This window comes from Kogia breviceps, chromosome 2 (genome assembly GCF_026419965.1).
Source record: "Kogia breviceps isolate mKogBre1 chromosome 2, mKogBre1 haplotype 1, whole genome shotgun sequence".
Taxonomy (NCBI): Eukaryota; Metazoa; Chordata; class Mammalia; order Artiodactyla; family Physeteridae; genus Kogia; species Kogia breviceps.
The window spans coordinates 29,950,194-29,972,520 of record NC_081311.1 but is presented as its reverse complement, the minus strand read 5'-3'; the positions used below and the strand labels follow the sequence as shown (position 1 = coordinate 29,972,520).

General features: G+C 41.1%; 1 protein-coding gene across 2 annotated transcripts in view; it reads right to left on the bottom strand.

The window, feature by feature from the left end:
* Positions 1–22,327, bottom strand: part of HPSE2 (heparanase 2 (inactive)) — a 592,918-nt gene that overhangs the window by 9,324 nt on the left and 561,267 nt on the right. For both annotated transcript variants that reach the window (XM_059054720.2, XM_059054721.2), the window contains 2 exons: positions 18,212–18,357; positions 11,153–11,299 (listed from right to left, as the gene is read on the bottom strand). In XM_059054720.2, coding sequence (XP_058910703.1) covers positions 11,153–11,299; positions 18,212–18,357 — 293 coding nt within the window. The remainder of the gene's footprint in view (positions 1–11,152; positions 11,300–18,211; positions 18,358–22,327) is intronic.

Here is a 22,327-nt window from a genome sequence, read left to right as displayed (position 1 = left end):
CATTACACAAGGGGAGAGAGAGAAAGAAAATCAAACATCATGGCCTGGATTTCAAGGCCTTCTGCATTCTGGCACTAATGTACTTTTATGGCTTCTCCCCTCACCTCATAAAGCATCCTCTATTCCAGTCACGTGAGACGATATGCTATGGCCCCAAACAAAATGGCCCTTGAACTTTCGTACTTCTAAACCTTTAGTAAGCTCATTCCATTGCCTGGAATCACCTTCCCTCCAGCATTTCCTAGATGTATGACTCATCCTTACAGCTCCTGCTCAATGGTCCTCAGCCCTGAGGATTTTCCAGATTCCCAGGTTAGAAGTCATCTCTCCCTTCCTTACGCATGCATTCTCCTATATTTACCCTCTGTGGTCGGTCTTGTCTTAAAGTATCCTGTGTGGGGAGGGACCAGGTTTCCCCAGTCCTAATTGTGTGGAGCTGGAAGGGGCAGTAGAGGATCAGAAGCATTCTCTTTATTACAGGCAGTCTGCAGATCAAGAGAGTCAAGATCAAGAGAGTCAGGTAAAAGGGCAGGCGTGTGTGTGTACACACAGGTTTTCCATATGTGAGGGTATGAAATAGAGTGCATTAGTCATGCGCAAAATGAGTTCCATTACTGTAAGGTCACAGCTTCCTGGAAACCTATTCAAATATGTTAAACCAAAGGGATAAATAGCTCAGTTTGATCAGATTTTGACCGTGTTCCCTATAACATCAGGTGCATTGGTGTACCCTCAAAAGGGAAAAATAAGATGTCCCGGTGGCACAGGTTCTGCTCCAGGGTCCACAGATGTCAGAGTACAAAGAGTGTGGTGACTCTGAGTTGTTCTAGAGAAGGTGAGTGGGGAGGAGGATAGGCTGTCAAGTGATTGCTGGTGTTTGGCAGCTGGTCCACAGTTTGGAGCTCCAACCCCTTGTCTGAATGAACCACATCCTGTTGTGGGTTCCCGATGCTTGGCAGCCAAAGAAATACTGTTTCAAGGCCCTGGACCTACTATAGGGATGAGGTGGATTAGGCCTTTTCAGTTCCCTGAGGCTTACGTTTGCCCATCACCTAAACCACAGCCTCTGGAGGTTGTGGAGAAAGGAGAAGACAAGGATCATTTCTTCTCTGCCCACCAGAACTGCCTATGTATTCTGCTTCCCTGCCCCTCAGTTTAGAATCAACTGCCCAGAAACGTGTTAGCTTTACTCTAAAGTGCTCATTTACCAGGATTTCATCTGGGTCATCTGGAACAGAATGGAAATCTCTGCTTGCAACGAGGGTCCCCAAGTGAGTGGAGCTGGGGTGGGGACACCACAGTATTGATGGACAGCTATGCAGAGAGGTTCCAGCTGCTGGGAGTGATCTGAAAGAAAATGTATTCTACAGCTGAGAGCAAATGAAAGCTCTCAGAAAGTAACAGTGAAAATGCTGGATTCCTAAACATCTTGGTTTAAGATGTCAAGTCACTGTAAAATATAAAAGCATTTTATAATCCTCTAATCTGCACAGAGATCTGTACATTACTAATCTGGGAGTTAAAACAAAACAAACAATAAAACCTTTGGGAACCGTACACACCTTTCCACTTAGTCATAGAGAACTCCCAGGGGCTCCTGGCATGTTCGCACCTTTGGCAAAATGGCTTAGTGCCTGAATGAAGAATAGAATCTGGGTGAAATCGAAGATGCAAATCAGCTGGAATCTTGTTCCAGCATTTTCTAGAGGGACAATAGTTCTCCACTTTGGCCACATATTTGAATCACCTGGGGAACTTTAAAAAAATACCGGTGTCTGGGTCCCAGCCCAGAGACTTTGATTTAATTGGTCTGGGGTGCGGCTTGGGCACTGGGGTTTTTAAAGACCCGCAGGTAATTCAAAGTGCAGCCATGGTTGATCAGCAGGAGCTGATGACGAAAGAGTGGGAATATGTTGGTAGCTGGGGCAGGGGTGGGGGGACTCAAATAGCTTTCTAACCATTACGTTCTGAATTTATTTTGAATAAACAGGTCTTTTCTTACTCTTTTGGAGTACCATGTAAGAGGCCACGTTTTTTAAACTAAGAAAAAGATGTGAACTTTTCACAGGCAAATTTTTTGTTGAATAGTGTAGAGTGAGCACTTCTGCTATTTCTGCAGCAGTGCGGCATTTAATGGTCCCCCTGTAGTGAGCGCTCTGGTGAGATGGGTGAGCTCCTCAACATGTACCAGGGAAGCGTGTGTGTGTGTGTGTGTGTGTGTGTGTGTGTGTGTGTGTGTGTGTGTGTGTTGGGGGGCGCCTCACAGCAGGAATTCAGAACCAAATCCAACGGAGCATTTGCACAGATAAAAAACTCTGTCTATCTTTAGCACTGAGAAGGAAACGTGTGCTTTTCTTGAAAGGCAAGGTCGCTAAAGTCGTTTAGATTCCTCTCAGATCTTGGGCTGTGTCACAGAGGGCTCCCCACAGACAAAGAGCAGTCCAAGCTCTCTTCAGGCAGAAGGCGCTAAGGGGGTTAAATATATCATTCAGTACCCTCACTATATTTTCCAGATATGTATATAATTAGTTACTTAGATAATGCTGTATGCATTGCTTATAGCTACTATCTCTTTAGGAGCCACCAAAACCCCTCAAATGAGCACAAGGGTGAAAAGAATCCAAACTCCTCTAAGTCTTGTTGAGTAAGCGTACGCTGAGGAAAAATTGGAAGGCTTATTTCTCTCCACTTTTACTTCTCCTTATTTTTTCTACAGACTGACTCTGAGCCTTAAGTAGAAGAATTCTTATAAATACATATAGTCATATATATTTATATTTATACTTTCACAGCATCTATTTCAGACTTTCTGAACTGGAACACTAACTTGAACTTTGCTGGTTAGAAGTACCACCTTCCTGTTCACCTTCGACCATTTCATAAATCTCCCCAATCCCAGGCATCTCTCTTGCCTCAGCTTGCTCCCAGCCTCTGCGGCTCCTCTGTCCCTCTGAGGGGCTCTGAGTGGCCTTTCAAAAGGCCTGCAGGTGATGTGGTTACATGTGCAATAGCAGGGCCTTTACCTCCAGGAAAAAGAGGTCTCCATCATCTTTTTTTTCTGACATTTTAAAACTGGCACCTGAAGCCCTGCAGAGGTTAACAGGGTTCCTCACACACTCTCAGCTTAAAAAGCACTATTGATGTTCCTTACCTCTTACAGAACATCAAAGCAAATTCCAAACGCATTAAAGAAATGAACATAACAAATGAAACAAAAAGGAAACTAGAAGAAAATAAAGATATCTATTTATCTGATTTCAGGAGTATAAGTAGATAACCATATAAATGGAAAGAAAGAACCACAAAGCAAAAGATGGATTTAACTGTATAAAAAGGGAACACTTGGGGCTTCCCTGGTGGCACAGTGGTTGGGAGTCCGCCTGCCGATGCAGGGAACACGGCTTCCTGCCCTGGTCCGGGAAGATCCCACATGCCGCGGAGCGGCTGGGCCCGTGAGCCACGGCCGGCCGCTGAGCCTGCGCGTCCGGAGCCTGTGCTCCACAACGGGAGAGGCCACACAACAGTGAGAGGCCCGCGGACCGCAAAAAAAAAAAAAAAAAAAAAAAGGGAACACTTCTGTATGTCAAGATAATACCCTAAAAATGAAATAGTTGGAAAAATAGCAAATAAAATTCTGAGGAAAATATTTCAACACATATGATAGGTAGCAAAGGGGAAATTGCCTATATTAGAAAAAACTTACAAATCATTAATAAAGTGGATAACAGCCCAATAGAAAAATAAACAAAGGAGATGTAGAAAATTCCCCAAAGCAATAAAATGCTAATAGATGCAAAAATTTCAACCTCACTAATACTTAAAGAATACAACTTAACATAATAATACTGTAATTCATTATGAAGTTGGAAAAGATTTTAAAATATTACTGTTCTGTGTTGCTGAGGTAAATTGTAATAATAAAATGTTCACATTTCCTACTCCTTCTCAGACCTCCACAACTAAGCTTGTCTGAGGTAAGAAAATTGAACAGTTAATCATATGAGATAAGTTTATATAACTCAATGGATTCCAAGGTGAACAGACAGTGAGTGATCAGGGAACCTGCTATTTGAGGAATGGCTGAAGAAGCTGAGAGTGTTTGGCTTGGAGACTGGAACTCTAAGGGAACACATACTGGAAAATTGTTACAAGGACAGTATAGATTTACTCTGCTTAATTTTTCTAAAGCAAGGATAGAAATGGGAACAAAACAGCCTTTGGCCACAAGTAAGGAGGATCTTTCCTGCAATAAGACCTGTCTAGTCCTAAAGTGGGCCAACTCATGAGATGAAGAGTCTTATCAAACAGAAGCTGACGGGCTTTTTGTCAGGGATGTTATAGAAGAAACTTCTTGATCTCTAAGAGTACTTCCAAAATTTTCCTCTATAAAAGCATCTCTTAATAACTTCAGAACTTTTATAGAGTGGTTTATTTTAAGAAGAAACTAATTTAAATGATCCCAGACAAGTGAGGATAATGGAAACCTGCAGGGAGCACATCTGGTCGACCAGAGTTCAAAAACTCCAAGTACCAACTAATATCAGCATATAGAACTTAAACACATAGATGTCTTGAATCTGCTGAGATATATGGAGTAATGGCCCCTTCAGTCCCAGAAGACAGGTCGTCAGGTTTCTGAGTGAGAATTCTTGGTATAGAATTCTTAAGGTTAAGGTTTTTCCTAAAGTTCCTTTTACCAGATCTGTCCATGTCCCAAAATAAATGCGATGCTTCCCGATATCTGTGGGGTCAGGTGGTGGCCAGTTCAGCCCTCAGGACTTTTCATACTAGCCAAGCTCTGAATCTGGAGATGAAGTATCATAATGTGGTCTGTTCCAACAGGGACATGAAGATATTTTTAAAGTCTTAGCACCTGGGAGTTACTTCAGTATTTTCAGAACCTCTCTGTTTGGCTAACATCAAATGACACCTCTCTAAAGGCATGCAGTTAGATGCCAATGTTTTCCTTTGGTATAGGATTTAATGAGGCTGAAATCAAAGCAAAAGTTATATCCCAGAGAGATGGAAAAAATAAGCAGTATGTAGAAAAAGAAGAAAAAGATATTCATTTCTTCACAGAACAGGCAATAAGATTCTTGGTTCACAGGAGGCTTGAAATTCTTTCAGCTAAAGTCATGGCAGCTGAAGGAGAGGCTCATGCAGATATGAAATTTAAACATTTAATATGAAACCTATTAGCCCCAAAGCAGAAATATTCTGCACCTCTCTCATGGCACCACCCACAGTCTGCTTCCTGTTTGGTCTTTTGCTTCTAATAATAGAGAAGAACTTTTTGAGAGCAGAGACCTCAGAATCCCTTTCCCCTCCAAACATCTCTATTAAATAGCTCTTGAAGTTCAGGTGATGACGTGGCCTGGCATTAGGACAATCAAGAGACATTCTGATCTGAAACATCACATTAAACTTTATGTTCAGACTTTTTTCCTAATTTGTCTACTTGGGTTTCCCGAGTTCTTATTAATTATGGGACCACAATTCATTAAGAATTTAGCCAGATTAATTGCCACTGAAAGTTAGAGTGCTGAAGAGGAAGAGTTATGTCTGGCACAAAGTAGGATCTCCATCAAAGTTGATGAATGGATGAAGATACATACTCTCCAATTTCCCTGGGAATCCGCCCCTGACAGCATCTTTCCCTCTGAGGGTGGACTCCATTAGGTTTAGGGGATCTGACAGTGTCTGTGTACATGGGGTCAGAATATAAAATGCTGAGATTGATTTTTAGAGACCTCAAGTTAAACCAACTGACAGGCACTCCTGGCATTTAATAATCCTTTTGTTTGAGAAGAGCATAGAAGAAACAGAAGGGAATTCCCTGGTTTTGCTGAGAAAAACAATGGTTTTCCCTAAAATTCTGTGATTGGGAAATGGAATCTTAGAAGCAGCTCAAAGAAGAACTTTTACAGAGGATCTGAAAATAGGACTTGTGAAGAAAAGTTAATGGAAAAGGGATGAGTTAGCCTAAAGGAGAGAAAACTGGTGGGTCTCCTAATACTTTTCAGATATATTCATAATGTATCATGAATACATAATACATTGTATTCGTAAGCCTAACATGAAATGAACTCAGACAGTATCATGACAGAGCTCAGCTATACATATGTATATTTTTCAATAGCATTATAATTTTACATTACTGGACTCTTAGGGTAGCACAGTGTTGAAGAAAGTGCGGTGGACTCGGGGTCAGGAGACCTGGATGCTAGGTACTTTCTAGCTCTGTCAATAGTTGTGTGACTCTTGAATGAGTCACTTAGTGCCCTAAAATTCAGTTTCTTCAACTCTAAAATGCTTCACGGTGCTGTTTATTATATATAAAGTCCGAGCCACAGGCACGGTCTGCCCCAGTGTTCCTATAAAATTAAATGTTCAGACAGGATTGAAACTGTGGGCATTCCTTCCCTAGAGGTCTTTAGATGTAGAGCATCTTCTGGTCCCGATGTCCTAGCCACAGACTGTCTGAGGGCAGGGGAGTGAACCAGACCACCTCAAAGCATTATTCCACCCCAGGATTCTTAGCATCAGTGCATCAGAATAGAAGAACCAGTGTGATGAAAGTTGTTTCCTTCTTTTCCAATTTTTGGATCGTTTTCTCTCCAAATGGAATTGAATATGACACATAGGGAAGAATGCTGGGATCTGATGAGACACCTGCTCCTGTGGTTTGACTTTCCCCTACAAAGTGAGTCTTCCTGTTTTTTTGAAGTAAATTGCCTTGTTTGACCTAACTTTATGTTGCTTCTCTGTTTGCTGAAAGACATTGGAGATATTTATGTCTTGGGTAGAGATGATTCCCTAAAGGACAATGTTCATTGATTTTTGATCACCCGAGGCATTGGGCAGATTCTCTCATAGATGGTAGAGCTGCCCCAAAGGTGCTCTTAGACTTACCTAGAAGGGGAAATATTACTGTCTTAGGTGTGAATGGTTAGTGTTTCCCCCAGAAAGGTGAGAAAGCAGTGAAAATGACAGGGAAGGGACCTACAGCTGGACATTTTTGGGAAGAGAACTAGCCTGGTATAACTACCACTTTCTCTTGTAGCACCAGTTTCTTTGTGTGGCTCTTTGGTGGCTTGAAGAAGCTACTTTTCTGGTGACCATAGAGACAATAAGCTCCAAAAGTGAAGTGGATGTGGGGGGAGGGAAATGGAAGAGAATAATAGAATTTTAGAGTTTGATGGGAAGCAGTAATCTTTCACCTCAACCTCCCACCGAGTAAGGAATCTTAGAGCACCTCTGAGGTGGCCATGGCTACTCATTCCTTGATTAATAGTCTACCTCCTGAGAAAGCCTGTCCTGTCCTCAGTTAAGCCAGGCATGCCTTTGGAAAATGAGCTCGTTTTGTGGTGACATCTTTCTCTTTTAAATTGTAGTCCCTGGTTTTCTGTCATTTTAGAGGATCCTGGGCCAAATCTATTTTCTTTCATTTAGCAGTCCTTTGAATATCTGAAGAAAGTCCTCACAACTTACCTTATTTTTCATGTCTAAATTAAATCTCCCCATTTTCTTCAGCCATCTTTGAAGAATATATATTCCAGACACAGAATACCCTTCTCTGGTACACACTGCAGTTTTCTAAAAGTTTCCCTTCTTCTGTCCCATAGGGTATTGGGCACCCACCTTTTGTCTGGTTCCCAGAGTGAGAACTATCTCTTACATAAAGAGTTGAGACTTGAGTGGCGGGTCTTACGACTGGTTCACTCACTGATATCAGAAACAGGAACCTTCACTGTGGACCTGGATGTCTGGACTATGCCTGATGAGTGACCTCAAAGGTGCCTCCTGTACAATACCTAACATCCCTGAGCCCCAAGTTCACATGCAGCTACCCTTTCAGAGATCTGAACTATTTCCAACCCTCGTGGCAATTCTAAGAGAAGGAGAATTAACCTATGTTCTCTACACATCAATAAAGGTTGCCGGTATCTCCCTAATCTTAAAACCCCAGGCCAAAAGGCCCAACTGGTGGCTTGAATGGCACACTCATCTGCTTTATAGCCTCTTCCTGGTTCCTAAAGACAGAAGCAGTTTCAGGTTCCCAGAGCTTTCCATCCTCTTCTGAACTGACATGGCTTCAGGCTACAGCAAGGAATTAGCAGGCACAGAACACAGAATCCGGCCCCAGAGGTTTATAAAAGAGAGAAGGAGACACCAAAGGCTGAAATCACTTCCTAGCATTTCCTTTCATCCTTTCCTGCAGAGCCTGTTGCACCAAAACCACACTCTTCCTGTGAGACCCGCATCCCAGAACCATGGAGGGCTCCTGCTCTTATTAGCAGTTACTGAGGAGCGTGGGATGTGCCACTGAGCGTGCGCACGGCAGTCCCTGTCCGGCAGCTTACAGCCGGAGATGGCTCGGCACGTCCTCTCTAGAACGAGAGAGGTGTTAAATTAGCAGTAGTTCACAGGAAGAGGAACAGGCTTGGAGAAGTGAGTGAAGGGCCCAGAGTTCCACAGTGAAGTACTGGCAGGAATAGAGCTGGAATCCAGTTCTGTTGACTTCTAATCCAAAACTCTCTTTAATACAATCTATGTAAAATCATATGTGTGTGTCTGTATTTATACTTCTATATGTATGTGTATGCATGGACGTGTGAAATTTTCATTTGTAGAAGGCTTCATTTCACCCATAGGCTCTAGTTTGATTCTCACAATAACCCCACTTGATGGGTAAGGGAGCTGAGGTCACACAGGTAAATGGTGGCAGCTGGGCTCATATCCAGGCTTCCGGGTTCCAGCTCCCTCGTCTTCTAATTGCATAACATTGCTATTTGATTTCAGTGGGTGTTACCAAATTCCTCTTCAGGACCCCTGTGGATTGAAATTCTCTTTTTCCCTGTCCTTCTCTGACATTGTCAACAAAGCCAGAACATAGCTCCTCACCAAGATGGTGACAAGGTTAGATGCATGAGAGCATAATTGGAAATGCAGCATATCGGTAAGCCAGTGAGAGTCACTTCAGTCACTCTAAAGAGCACGTATAAGCAGGACAGGGGCCAAGGCGTGGCCAGGTTCAAACGTCAGAGCTGTGATCCTGGAGGCAGGGACATAGAGTTGGGTAAACAGGGTCAGAGGCCTATGCCCTTGGTTGATGGAGAAACAAGCTCCTAAGATGGTGCCACCCTGGACCATCATTTCCTCATGTTTCATGGTTTTGCATTTATGCACTTCTTATGTCTTTTTATCATAATCTTAACAAATGTCTTATCTACACATTATCTTAAGAGCCTGAGAAAATGCCACTTTTGAAGACCATTCTTAGAGCAGTTGTTCCTCTCTTCGTCCCCAACCGGCTCGAGTTCTGAGTTGAGGAAAAGGAAGGCAATGGGCATTTACTGAGCGTTTACTATGTATCAGGAACTTTACATAGACGACTTCATGTACTTCTCTTCACAGAAGTCTTACAGTTGAACAAACTGAGGCTCCTAGAGATGATATAACTTGCCTCAGGACACAGCCAGCAAGTGGTAGAGCTGGGATTGACACCTCAGCCTGTTAGACTAAGGCATTTGGTCGGTTCCTTCCACGTGGTACACGTGGTCTTCCTGACACTGGGCAGGCTTAACTCCTAACATCTTGGGCTCTAGAGGACCCTGCAGTGTCACAGTCCCTGCTGAGGAGTCAGTCCCTTTGCCAGGCATGACTTTGTGAGTCATTCCTGGATGACGCTGGGAGGCTTAACCATACGGACCCCAGAAGACCAGACCACGATGAGAATTTCAGAGCCAGAAGGGACCTTACCAAATATATAGCAACTCTTGAATTTTGCAGATGAGGAAACTGAGGCCTAGGGGTTAGGATTAAAGGATTTACCCAGGTTATTCAGTGAACCAGAACCGAGTCTCCTGCCTAGAATGAAGACCAGGAACTCAGCACACCAGTCATGAACTACTGGGAAATGGAGAGAGGGGATAAAATGCTCACGGGAGTTCTGCTGGGATAGATAGGATTGAGGGGAAAGAAAAGTGGGAGCAATGTACTTATAGCCAGAACAAAGAGCCAGTATGTGAACCAAGACTGAATGCAGATCTAGCGTGGGCTAAAGAGGCTCAGTAAGTGACTTCCCAGATGATTGTGTTTTGTTCCTATTGCATACAGTTGGAAACCAAATGCAAGCCACCAAGGTTGCAGTGAAACAGCAAACAATTATAGCGCAAATAGTTGTGGGCAGCTGTGGGAACACAAGCCACCTGCTCTAAGTTTATAGCTTTGTTAAACTTGGTAAACATTAAAAATGGAATGGGAGCGCTCCCAGTTTGTACAGCATCCCATACGCTTCCTGGGAGGCCTTCCTCCAGGATGGGGTGGCCTAGAGCTACTTTCTGTGTTGCCAGTCTCTAGAAGAGACTGAGGGAGGTAGAGTATCACAGAATCATACACTTACAGAGTTTGAAGAGACTACAGAGCCCCCAGAATATAATTTCTCTCCTAATGTTCAGATAAGGAAACTACGTTCCAGAGAGGTGATGTACCCAAAACTATAAAGTTAGGGGCAGAACTGCCTCTTTTTTTATTCTTACAGTGATTTTATTTTATTTATTTCTCCAGGGTTTTATTTACATTTATTTTTTATTAAGTTAAAAAGTAATCCAAATTAACCCCAAATTAAATCTTTGAATTAAATCCAAATTTTTAATTCATTAGAACTGACTCCTGATTCTGAACTTCTGATCCTTTGTCCAGTGCTCCTTCCTTTAAGCCCCACAAGGTTTGTAGATGGAGACAAACAGGGAGTTACAGCATTACAGAATGTTACAGCTGGAATGGATGTGGTTCTTAACTACCACTGTTTTTGGTTGTCACGTGACTGGGAGTGCTATTAGCATTTGGTGGGTAGGGACCAAGGATGCTAAATAGCTTAAAATGTGATCATCCTGCGTAATGAAGAATCCTGTGGTCCAGAATCCAAGAGTGTCCTTGTTGAGATATATTTTGTCCATCATTTGACTTTACGATTGGGGACTCTAAGCCTGGAGACAGGGAGGGGCTTGACCAGGGTCCTAAAGGGAGTGAGCAGTCCCTGAGTGAATTAGCAGCAGCCTTGGTGCCCTCAGCAAAGCGGCACTCCAGCTCCCTGAACACCCAGCTCCTGCTGCACTCGCGCCTAGGCTATTTCCGGGTCGGCACTTACTTGGACTTCAGGCCCTCCTGTCCATAGGGCTGCAGTAGGTACTGGTGCACAAGCTTGTCCCTGAGAGTCCCGGCCAGTTTAATTTTCTTTCTTGATCGGTGCAAGTTGATGATAAAAAGTGTAATGGACCCTCGAACATAGTTGTGGCTGATGTCCAGAGAGAGAGAGAGAGAGAGAGAGATGGAAACACAGTGGTCTGTTAGATGCTTCTAGATCATTTATAGGCTGCACGAAACAGGACTACCCCAGGAAAGGGCACTTATTTTATGGTTCTTGGCCATCCTAGCCCTTCAAAGACAGGAAGGCCTTGTTACTGTGGTGTCCTGCAAAGAAGATACCCACTTTCCACCACACCCCTTTTGTTTTTGTTTAAATGTATTGCGCTAATTTTAGAAAACAAAATATCTTTTTCTGAATATGGAAGTAAAATATGCTGATTGGAAAAAAAAAGGAAAAATATAGAGAAACACAAAGAAGAAAAAGAAAAATCCCCCATAATCCAAATGTCTTAAGATATGATAACATTTTGGTAGACACCCTTCCAGTATTTTTTAGTTTATTAATTCAACAAATATTTACTGAGTTCTTTGACACATACATAAATATTTCTCAGTTCTTACATAATTGGGATCACATTGTTCACCAGTTTTTTTAGTTCGTGAACATCTTAAACATGCTGCTATGTTACTGTTATTATATATTCTTCACTTATAGAAGAATATTAAGTTCTTCAATCATAGAAATTTATTTAACTAGGCTCCTCCTTTGGGGACGAATGTCGTTTTTAATTTTTTGCCATTATAAATTATGTGATGCAGGACTTCATTTATATAAACTTTTTGCACTTCATGATTATTTCTGATGGATGAAGTGCCGGAAGTTGGAAACACTAGGTCAAAGGGAATGCAGTGTATGATTCCTCACCAAATCTTCTGGTTCATACCCAGTTGGTGCCCCTCTCTGTGGGAAGATTTTTTTGTCCCTGCTCTGTTGAACACTAGAGTGATCACATGATTGGCTTTGGTCAATGCAGTGTGGGTGGACCTGTTAAAACCTCTGGGGCAGAGGCTTTAGTAAGCAGCCCATATTTTGCCGTGTCTCTTTGCCCTCTGCCAGAAGACTGACAATGTTCTTGATAGAGGCTGCTCTATTGGTCTGCATCCTGGAATGAGGATGATGTGGAGCAGAGATACAGCTGACCCAGACAGACGAGTAGTGTGAAAGAGAAATACATTTTCTGATTGAAAGCCATGGGGATTTGGAGGTCCTTCGTTATCAGAGCATAACCTCGTCTATCCTAATATACACATTTTGATAATATTGATATTATCTCGAAAGCTTGTATCAGTTTGCTCTGATCACCTATGTATGAGAGCACCCATCTCCTCGTACCCCTAAGAACACTGGATATTAACCTTTTAAAATATCTTTCTCAACCTGAGAGGTGATAATGGTATTTCAATGTTGTATTAATTTGTATTTTTAAAAAATTCACACTGAGGCACAGTATTTTTTTTTTTCATTTGTCTCTTTGCCATTTCATTTCTTCTTTTGTAAACTGACTGTTCATGCCCTTTGCCCATTTTTCTATTGGTGTATAAAAACTATTTATTTATTAAAGATAGTGATCCTTTGTTTGCATGTATATTGCAAATTTTTCCCCAGTTTTCTTTGACTGATTCAGTTTGTTTGCATTGTATTCTGATGTATAAAAGTTCAAAACTTTTAGGTGGTCAAATTTATTGACCTTTTTGATTTCTACTTTTGCTGCTTTACCTACCCCATGATTATATAACTATTCACTGTTTTGGAATCCTTTTAATACAGCACAGGATGTTCAGGAGCCTGAGAGAACTACATGCCTACATGCAAGAGCCTTTTAGCATGTATCAACAAGACTATAATGATTTCCTTCTCTCTTGTAGGAAAAAAGACTTTGTTTCTAAGGGGTCCCTTAAGGCCCCATCTGGATGGGTTAATGAGAGGAAACAGAAAAAATGGCTCCCTCCTGCTTTCAAAGGAGAAGTTCAGAGCAACTCGAAGTCAACTGTGCCCACAGGAAAATATAATTCTCTGCAGAAACAGCACACCTCAGCCTCTGGGTCACTCATCTATGCCTCTAAATGTGCTAATTAAGATCTGAGTGACCAAGGGCCAGTCATTGTGACAACTTGGATTAAAAAAAATACAGAATACAGTTTCCAGGTCTCATCCCTTTATTTAATCCATTTGTGATTGGGGTCTGGGAATCGATATAAAAAAAAAATCTCTCCAGGATATTTGGCAGATGAGTTTGGTTTGGGAACCACTTGCCTAGAGCAACCCATTAAGGTTATGAGAAGAATTCCCAGAGTATACCCTTTTGGCTGTGTGTCCGATGATTTTTCTTGCATCTGCAGGAGGGCACCTTATTGCATTCAAGGCTTTTTGGATACCTGAATTGATATTCTGATAAATTACTAAATGACTCTTCTATTTGGTCCCTCCTCCTCTGGTCCTTCTTCTCAATCCCCTGAAGCATGTGAACTAGCTTTTGGAGCCAATGAGTTAGGGCAGAAGAGGATGCCAACTTATTTATGCAGACTTGTGTCATCAGAGATCTGAAGAAAGGTGCTGCCAGCCGATGTTGGCGCTTACCAACATTAAAGAACACCAACTACATTCCATCGGTGGCTTTAAGCTCAGCTCGGCTGTGTGCAGAGCGGAGGAGGACATCATTAACTACAGGCACTGCGGACTTCAGCGTGTGAGCGAAAGCAGGCGTGCAAGGGACCGATGTTCACAGACTGTGGTAAAGCCTTCTGCTAACTCCCATCAAACAACCTCCTCAAAGGCTAGAGGCAGAGGCGGACAGAGCCGCGTGCTTGCATTCAGGAGTTTCTCCTCTGCAGAGCTGGGGCAGAACGAGCCCTCGGAGATGGCAGAGGAGAAGGGAGGGATGTGGGGAAGTGGTGGGTGGGAGGGAGACCTGAAATCACACCACTGCTTCAGGCAAAGCTATCTTTTCAAGCTGCTCGGCAGTGGTCTGATTTCCATTTACACAGTTCCACTGGGGGAGACAAGCCAGTACTGAAAGCCAGCCCAGACGCCAAATTGCCGAGGCTCTCACAGAGCTCACGGAGCCTCCTCAGGTAGGAACTGGCATTGAAGACGCCCTCGGTCATCGCTTTCCCTGCTTGGCTGATGGGCAAGGACATTAAGCAGAGGCCTTTGGCTGTGAAGACACATTCTTGGCTGGGGAATGCAGCACCAACCTGAAAGTACTATGTTGAGAACCCAGATTCCTGAAGAATGTACATTCTCTGCCAACACAAAAATAATCTTGGGGGACTATTTGTTCCCTGAGGAAATGGGGTCTTACTGAAGGTGTGGACTGGAGGCAACTGCTGACTTTCTGATGTTGTCAAGTCCAGGGGGCTTTTGGTTCTCTTAGTTAATGCCCCTTCTGTCTGGTAGAACATCTGTCTTGTTCCATGTCTCACTCATGGTAAGACTTTGTCACCAGCAGAGAATGCATGTATCTGGAATTCATCTTTCTGGCTGTTCTTTTGCTGCCTGACATCCCTATGTTGCCATGTGGGAGGGGGAGGAAGTGAGTCAGGAGGGGGACGGGGACTGGAATATCATGGATAGAAGAGGCGAGGGGTGTCATATGGGGAGGTGCATCTTGACTTACAGATGAGAAACAGTCCCTGTTCTAGAAACGTCTCCAGTGAAGCTGGGAGACTAGGAAAGGGAAGGGAGGGTGATGCTTTGAAATCCGTGGCCATTTCCAGTGAAAGTCTATGTGTTTGAAAACTGTGTTGGTCCATTGTCTCCAAATCGAATTCAAAGTTACTGGGTTCGGTAAAAGTCAGGCCATGTTTTGCCAAACATCTTTTTCCCTAATTTCAAAGCCGCTGTGTATTTTAAGGGAAATTTAATCCACATGTTTCTGATTCATTTACACTTAACTCATCAAAATATTGTTTTGTAAGAGTCACTTGATGTCCAAGCAGCCTCAGGAACCTTTTTATGAGTCTTTAAAAAAACTTCTTCTGATAAACAGGAAGTTGTGCTTTGCCAATAATAAACGAACTTGAACCCCAAAAGGCTCAATTTTGCTTCAGTATCCACCAGGCTCCAATTGGTTCTGAACTTGGCTAAGGACCTCAGCTCCTCCCAGAAACATACATTGTGTTAGTAGAATGGTTTAGAAAAAGAAGGTTTCCTAGTCAAAACTTATTCGTTCTCTGAATAAGAAGACTTAGGGTGAGAACTGCTATGCTGCCAGTGTCCTAATTTGTTGGCTCTGGAACAGAAAGCAGAAAAGCACCTGCTAGTGTTGGTATGAGTATCTAACTCTTTATCCTAAATCAGTCATAAAAGACAATGCTCTACTAGGTCAGGAACGACCCCCAGTGTAAGAGATGCCATGAGAGGGAGTGAGGTACTCAAGTAGAGGTTCATGACTGTCTGGGAGATTGTAAAGGGCATTTCTGTGTTATATAGGACACCAGGCCAAAGATCTCTAAGGGTTTTTTCCAAATGTAAAAATCTTTACATTATTAATGTTTCTACTTGCCTATACGTGTGATACCATAGAACCTTTGGAATTTGATACGATAATACAAATGCGAATATCTGGCAAGATACTTGGCACATAGCAAGTGTTCAATACAGACTGGAGTGCAGGAGTTATTTTAAAAGACCCCTTCTTTGGTTTATTCCACTGGTAAACTTATACTTTCCCACCCAATTCCCTGTTTTGACCGAGGATGTATTTTCAGAGTATTGGTCAAGACTGGACAGTGTGAAGCTAACATGCCCACTCTGGCACATTTCTGTGACCATGGCCTCTTTGGCCACAAAGAAACTAAGTGAACCAGGAGTGCTTCCTCGTGACTGCTGTGGAGGATGAGGGGGCACAGACAGGGCACGTGGCTTCCCACCGAGAAGGAGCAGACACTTCTATCTCTGTGCCCACCTATCTAAGGCACCGGACACCCACTGACATGGAGAGGTCTGCAAACTCAGCCAGCTCAGAGTATCCACTGTGGGCTTTCTTCTCTAACAGGAGCAAAAAGACCTTCAGCCCAGTAATCACTAAGGTCATCTGTGGAATAGATTAGTAAAGTCTTTTTTTTTGTAACAGGGAGAAAGAGGGATGGAACTGACAGAAGCACAGTGGCACCGTTTCCCCAGAGAGGTTCTAGAGTGACTTCCCACAGAAAGCAGAGGAGACCTGGTGATGGAGAGAGAATATTGAATGCAATGAATGATTTGATGCTAGTGAATGGCAGAATTCTTAACCATTCCACCCCACCCCTTCCTTCTGTCCAGTGTGGTAACAGCAAAGGGAAAGAGAGCTGTAACTGTAAACCATCAGTGATGCCTTGATGCCCTATTTCTGCATACATTCACTCGCCCATTCTTCAAACATTCACTGAGACCTTCCTCAGGCCAGTCACTCTATTGGACGCCAAGAATACAGAAATGCATGAGGCACTGGTCCTGAGGGCACGGTATATTCAGAATATTAGTGACAACTTCCCACAGGAATGTCAAAGCAGGTCAGGATGAACACTAGGATGAAACAATGTGAGGAGGCCTCTGTGAAGACCCTCAAATTCTGCTAAGCCCCTGGCTTGGCTACTGACATTTCCCCCTGTGTCCCCAGACGTGTAGTATAAAGGGCACATACTGCTGTGCTTCCCAAAAGAGACAAAAGGTGCCAAGAGTAATTTTTCTCTCTTGAAGCTGGGGGTCCACCTTTTGGGTGGTTACCTCAAGGCCAGGGTGCAGACAAGGAATACAATGTTTCCTTGTGTGGTGATCAGATAACTCCAGCCAAGGCCATAAAGCAGTCACTCTCTGTCAGGTATTGGATTGAGCTTCCTGTTGAGCAAAAGGGACGTTGAAAGCCTCTGGCCTCTGCCCAAACCAGCCTCCGCTCATCCACAATAGGCACTTGTATCTACAGACAAGACAACTGGCCCCTGAACCCCCTATGCTCAGAGTGATTCTTTGAAAAATCTCATCCTGATAAATTAACTGGCTTGGCTCCTCTGTCATCAAGGAAGGGGAAGGAGCGTCTGTTGTAACCTGACCACTGGAGCTCTTTGTGCGTCCACTACCCGTGATCAGTTCCTGACAGGCTCACTGGAATGAAGATCTGGCTGGAGGCACTTGCTTCCTTCTCCCTCACTCCCACTCCACTCAAGGTTCCTCTGCAGGAAGAGAAAAGTTCTTACTTCCAGAGCTGCCTACTCTGTTCCTTAAATAGAAAGTGATGTAAGAAAGCCATATTTTGTCTGATAGGTTTTGCTTTAGGCTCAGTTTTAAGTTTATACCTTATGAAGCTCATGTTTTAAAATATTTTATCTGCCATACTTTATTTATTTACTAATTATTTTTCCTATTTTTAAAAAGACAACTCTGATAACCAGAGCATCAGATGAAAAAGAGGATAATCATACCTGTTACTGTGCCGATTGTTCAAAGTCCAGCCTCCTAAAAAAAGGAAGCCTAGATTTTATTTAACCTTTAAAAGAGCTGAAAAGGTTTTCCAAATACTGAAATAGCTCTAAAGCTGGCCTACTTTTGGGCGCTCTCAGCTTGGGATGCACTGGTATATGGTTAGGTTTCTAGTGGTATAGCTCTCCAAAATGCATCTTAGAGATGTAGACTTATTTCCTCAAGCTCGCCTGGTGTATCTTAGGAACAGATTTTATATCTTTAGCCTTGGTTCAGGCATAGGCATACAAATAAGCCTCCTGGACATTATATCAACTGGCTGAGAGAAATTGCTCAGGAAAAATTTGTTGGATGAAGAAGTAAATGAACAAATGGCATGTATTTTTACGACCATTTTATGAATAAATCCTCTAAGTGTGAGAAAGGGAGTTTATTTGGAGAAAAAGCTGTTTATCAGAAATCATTTGAAACCTGCAAAGAGCAGGCAAAGTGAATCCAGAAGTGGTTTTCAATAAGTCCTGAAGGGGCCCCATGTATGAAATTCTCAAAGGGGCCTGAAGCTCCCCACGGGTGGCTTTCTGTGCCGTTTCTCTGCAGACTTACTTGTGGTGGTTTGTGCAGTGAGCATAAATCCTTAGTTTGTCCCGGAGCACTCGGCCTGGCCGTGGCTTCCTCTGGAGCCCAGCCACATGCACAGCCAAGACTTTGGGGCCAATCAGACGCTTGTAAAGGAGAGAGAGCCAGTAGTCCTGAGGAGAATAGAGAGGCAGAGAGTCAGAGATAGACACACATTCGGGTGTTCTGAATAAACATACAAACACGCAGGCCAGAATCCACTTCTTACCAGGAATATGGTGAATCAGGACTAGCGAGACCCTAACCCTGTAAGCATGGTCACCCCAATGAAGCGCTCATCTTCGGTTCATAGTGAAGTGGGCATTATCTAAAGTGGCCTTTGCAACTGGCCAAATGAGGAAATATCAGTGGGGCGAACCCCGAGTGGCATACAAAGCAAATGAATCCGTTTTTCACATATAAAAGACCAACCAGCTGGGCCTTGAATTTTCAACTTTCTTTTCCTATGACTTTACTTTCATACTGGTTTATGACTTCTGTTTAATTATAGAATGGAAGATTTCCAATCTTTAGGTTTGTCACCATTGTGAGAATCCAAAATATCATCCTCCAAATATTGTCACTCTTAATGTGGTGGGAGGAGGATGAAGTCCCTCCAGACAGGAGACCAGAGTCCAGATTCCAGAGGCAAAAATACAAACAGAAGAATGTCTGCAAACCGTGGTGCTAATTCTTGGTCATCCTCAATAATTCTAAACTAAAAACAATGTGGTGCTTTTAAACATTCCAGGGTCCATTTGAAACTGATTAATAAATACTCAATCTGTAATCCACACAGGTGTTTGAACTTATAAATGCCTATTTACCACCACCTTAATTTCTACTGTATTTGCTATTATCATGTTTTATTTTTATATTGGATACAAAACATATTTCGTATTTGTTTTCTATTTGCTCTTAAATCCTATTATGGGATAATGACTTCAGTGTTTATAACTCACCATGTAAATAGGGCCTCCTAATTTGTTTAGGAGCTTCCCCCCTCCCCCCATTTCTGGAATTCAGTGAACATACTCTTCAGTGCAGGCATGCTATTCAAGATCTTATAGACATCAATCATGTCTTCTCAGCCTTCATCTTTTAATCTTTTTTCCCCCCCTTTTGTGGTCATCTATAACATCAGCTGCTTAAAAATATCTGGTGAATTGAATAAATCAGAACAAAGTCCCTGAGCTCAGTTTGTCTCCAGAATAGCTCCAAATCTGCCCTGAGCACTAAGTCTTGCCCATTTACCTTAATTAACTTTATGTGGACTTAGGATGGCTGTTAAATATGGTTTCCTTATATTTAAAATGGCAAATATTTCATTATTGTCAATCATATAGATGAAAAAAAATTCATTGCTCTTACTTGACTACAATTTCTGTGTCTTTGATTTGAAGTAATCTTTGTGAAGAGATTATCACAGTCACAGTATTTCCAATGGGATGTCCACATTTTCCTCATTGATTTGAAACATATCTTTTAATATTAGTGGTAAGAATCCTTTGGAATATTTATGAAACAAATATTCTGTCCAAATTTGTAGTTTACTTTTTATCACTTCTTATGATTTTTTTGACATGAAGAATTTCAAAAATTTTTATAGAAAAATATATCAATCTTTTTCTTTTGATTTCTTCCTTTTCTTTTATTCTTAGAAAGTCCTTCCTCACACAAGGGCAAGATCAATCTTCACTGATATTTTTTCTAGTTCTTTTTATATTATCATTTAAAAATTTAAACTTTTAATTCACTGAAAAATATTTTGGTGTATGGTACTAACTTTACTATTGTCTAAATTATCTACTAGTTGTTGTAGCATCATATAGTGAATAACCTATCCCTAAACCCACCTTTATCACAAACTAAAATTTATACATATGAAATATAAATGTTTATATTATATAATATTATACATTATCATGTCTGTTTTATCTAATATATAATATACTGTATATACTATATTGTATTAAAATGTATATTGTATATATTATACAATATATGATATGGTATAATGTGTATATATATTATAATACATATATACTATATATACATATACAGATATATAATATATACACATATATACAATATAATATACATTGTGATATATAATATAAATGATATATAATTATATATGTGTATTATATAACATATATTTAAAATCATGTTATATATAACACATATAAACATATATAAATATATGCATATGTCATATATAATAGTTTATGATATGTATATCATGATATATATACTGATAAGAAATGTTATATATAATTCTGTGTCTGTATTTTCTATTCTCTTCCACTGAACTCTCTATTTTAAAAAAATCAGTTTCACATCATTTTCATTATTATAGTTAGCATTTACTATCTAGAGATTCAAGTTCATTTCATTATAATTTTCCTTTCTTTGTTCAAATGTTCCTTAATTAGTCATATTCATTTATTTTTCCAAATAAATTCTGAAATTATTTTTTTCGCAGCAGTTGTTGCAGAGAAGTTTGAAGCTAGCATGAATTTTCTTCTATGTTTGGTTAGCCTGTTTGTTTCCTATCTTTTGTGTCCTGCCAGGATGCTTATAGGAGTCATGTTTTATCCTTGATATTTGAATTTTTACCAGGAATGTGTCAATGTGAGTTTCTGCATTAATTTGCCTGTATTTGGGGACTACTTTTAATCAGAAAGACTAAGCCCTTTCTTCAACCTGTGAGAATTTTCTTTAAATATAGCTTCAAGTTCTTATGTATATGTTTTCCATATACAGGAGAATATATGTAACTTAACGACAGTTCTGAAGCATATGAGAACCCACCATACACCTTAAAAGCTACCATAATACCCACACTGTTGCATTTAGTTATGTGTCTTCCTTTTCTCGTTTTTATGTTTTTCATTCCCTTCCTTCACAGTTTAGTTTTATCCATATACATATATTTGCTCCTAAGCCATATATTATTTAACTTGTTAGTTTTATAAAAGTGGTATCACACTGTATGTAGATTTCTTTGACTTACTTTTTTCACTTAACATTATGCTTCAACGATTCATCCAGGTAGTTAAGCGTACTTACTTACAGTTTATTCATTTTCAATATTGTATGATATTCCATTGTGTAAAAATACTATAGTTTATTTATCCATTATTCGCTGATAGATATTTGAGTTGTGTTCAGATTTTTGCTATTATGAACAATGTGTCTTTGAACATTCTTGTTCCTGTTTCCTAAGACCCAGGTGAAGAAATCTGGAGAAGCATTACTCCAATTGTGATTGGAAACCAGCACTGCCTCATCACCTGGGTGCTTCTTAGGAATGCAAGTTCATGGACTTTATCTTAGATGTACTGAATCAGAATATCCAGGGGTGAGGCCCCCAAATTGTGTGGCTCTCTAGGTGATTCAGATGCTTGTCAAAGTTAGAGAAGCACGGTTCTATAGTACAAACTGTAGTACTGGAATTGCTGGGTTACACCCAGGTATAAAAATATTCAGGTTTACAGGATAATGCCAAACTGTTTTCCAAAGTGATTCCAATTATTCCAACTTACACTTCCTCCAGCAGTGTCTGTATGTGTTCCCTGTGATCCACATCCTTGTTAACACCTGTTATTTTCTGACTTCTTAATTTTTGCCAATCTAGTGGGAATAAAATATCTATTTCTTTTTATGTTAAGAAGTCCTTCCTCATGTCTAGCTCATAAAGATATTTTATGTTTTCTTTTAAAACTTTTAGAGTTTCTTCTTTCATAGTTAAGTCTTTAGTCAAAGTAGAATGTAGATTCCCCTCAGGGGAATCTAGGATTTGGGTTGGTAAGTCAGTTGACAGTAGGTTAAAGCCAAAGTGAATGTGAAATTTGCACCTTTACATAGCTCCGTGCACCACTTTCAGACTCCTCTCTCACCTTATTCTTTTCTCAGTTCCCTATTTAGCCTACCTCTTTTTTAAAAAACTCCACCTTCCCTCTCGCACTGTCCTTATCTCTCCCTCATGTAAACCAGCAGAAGCAAATTATATTTCCTTCCTCCCTCCCTCCCTTTCTCCTTCTTTTATTTTGCTATGAATATGTGCCATTTATATAATCACAAATAAGATTAAACAAATGG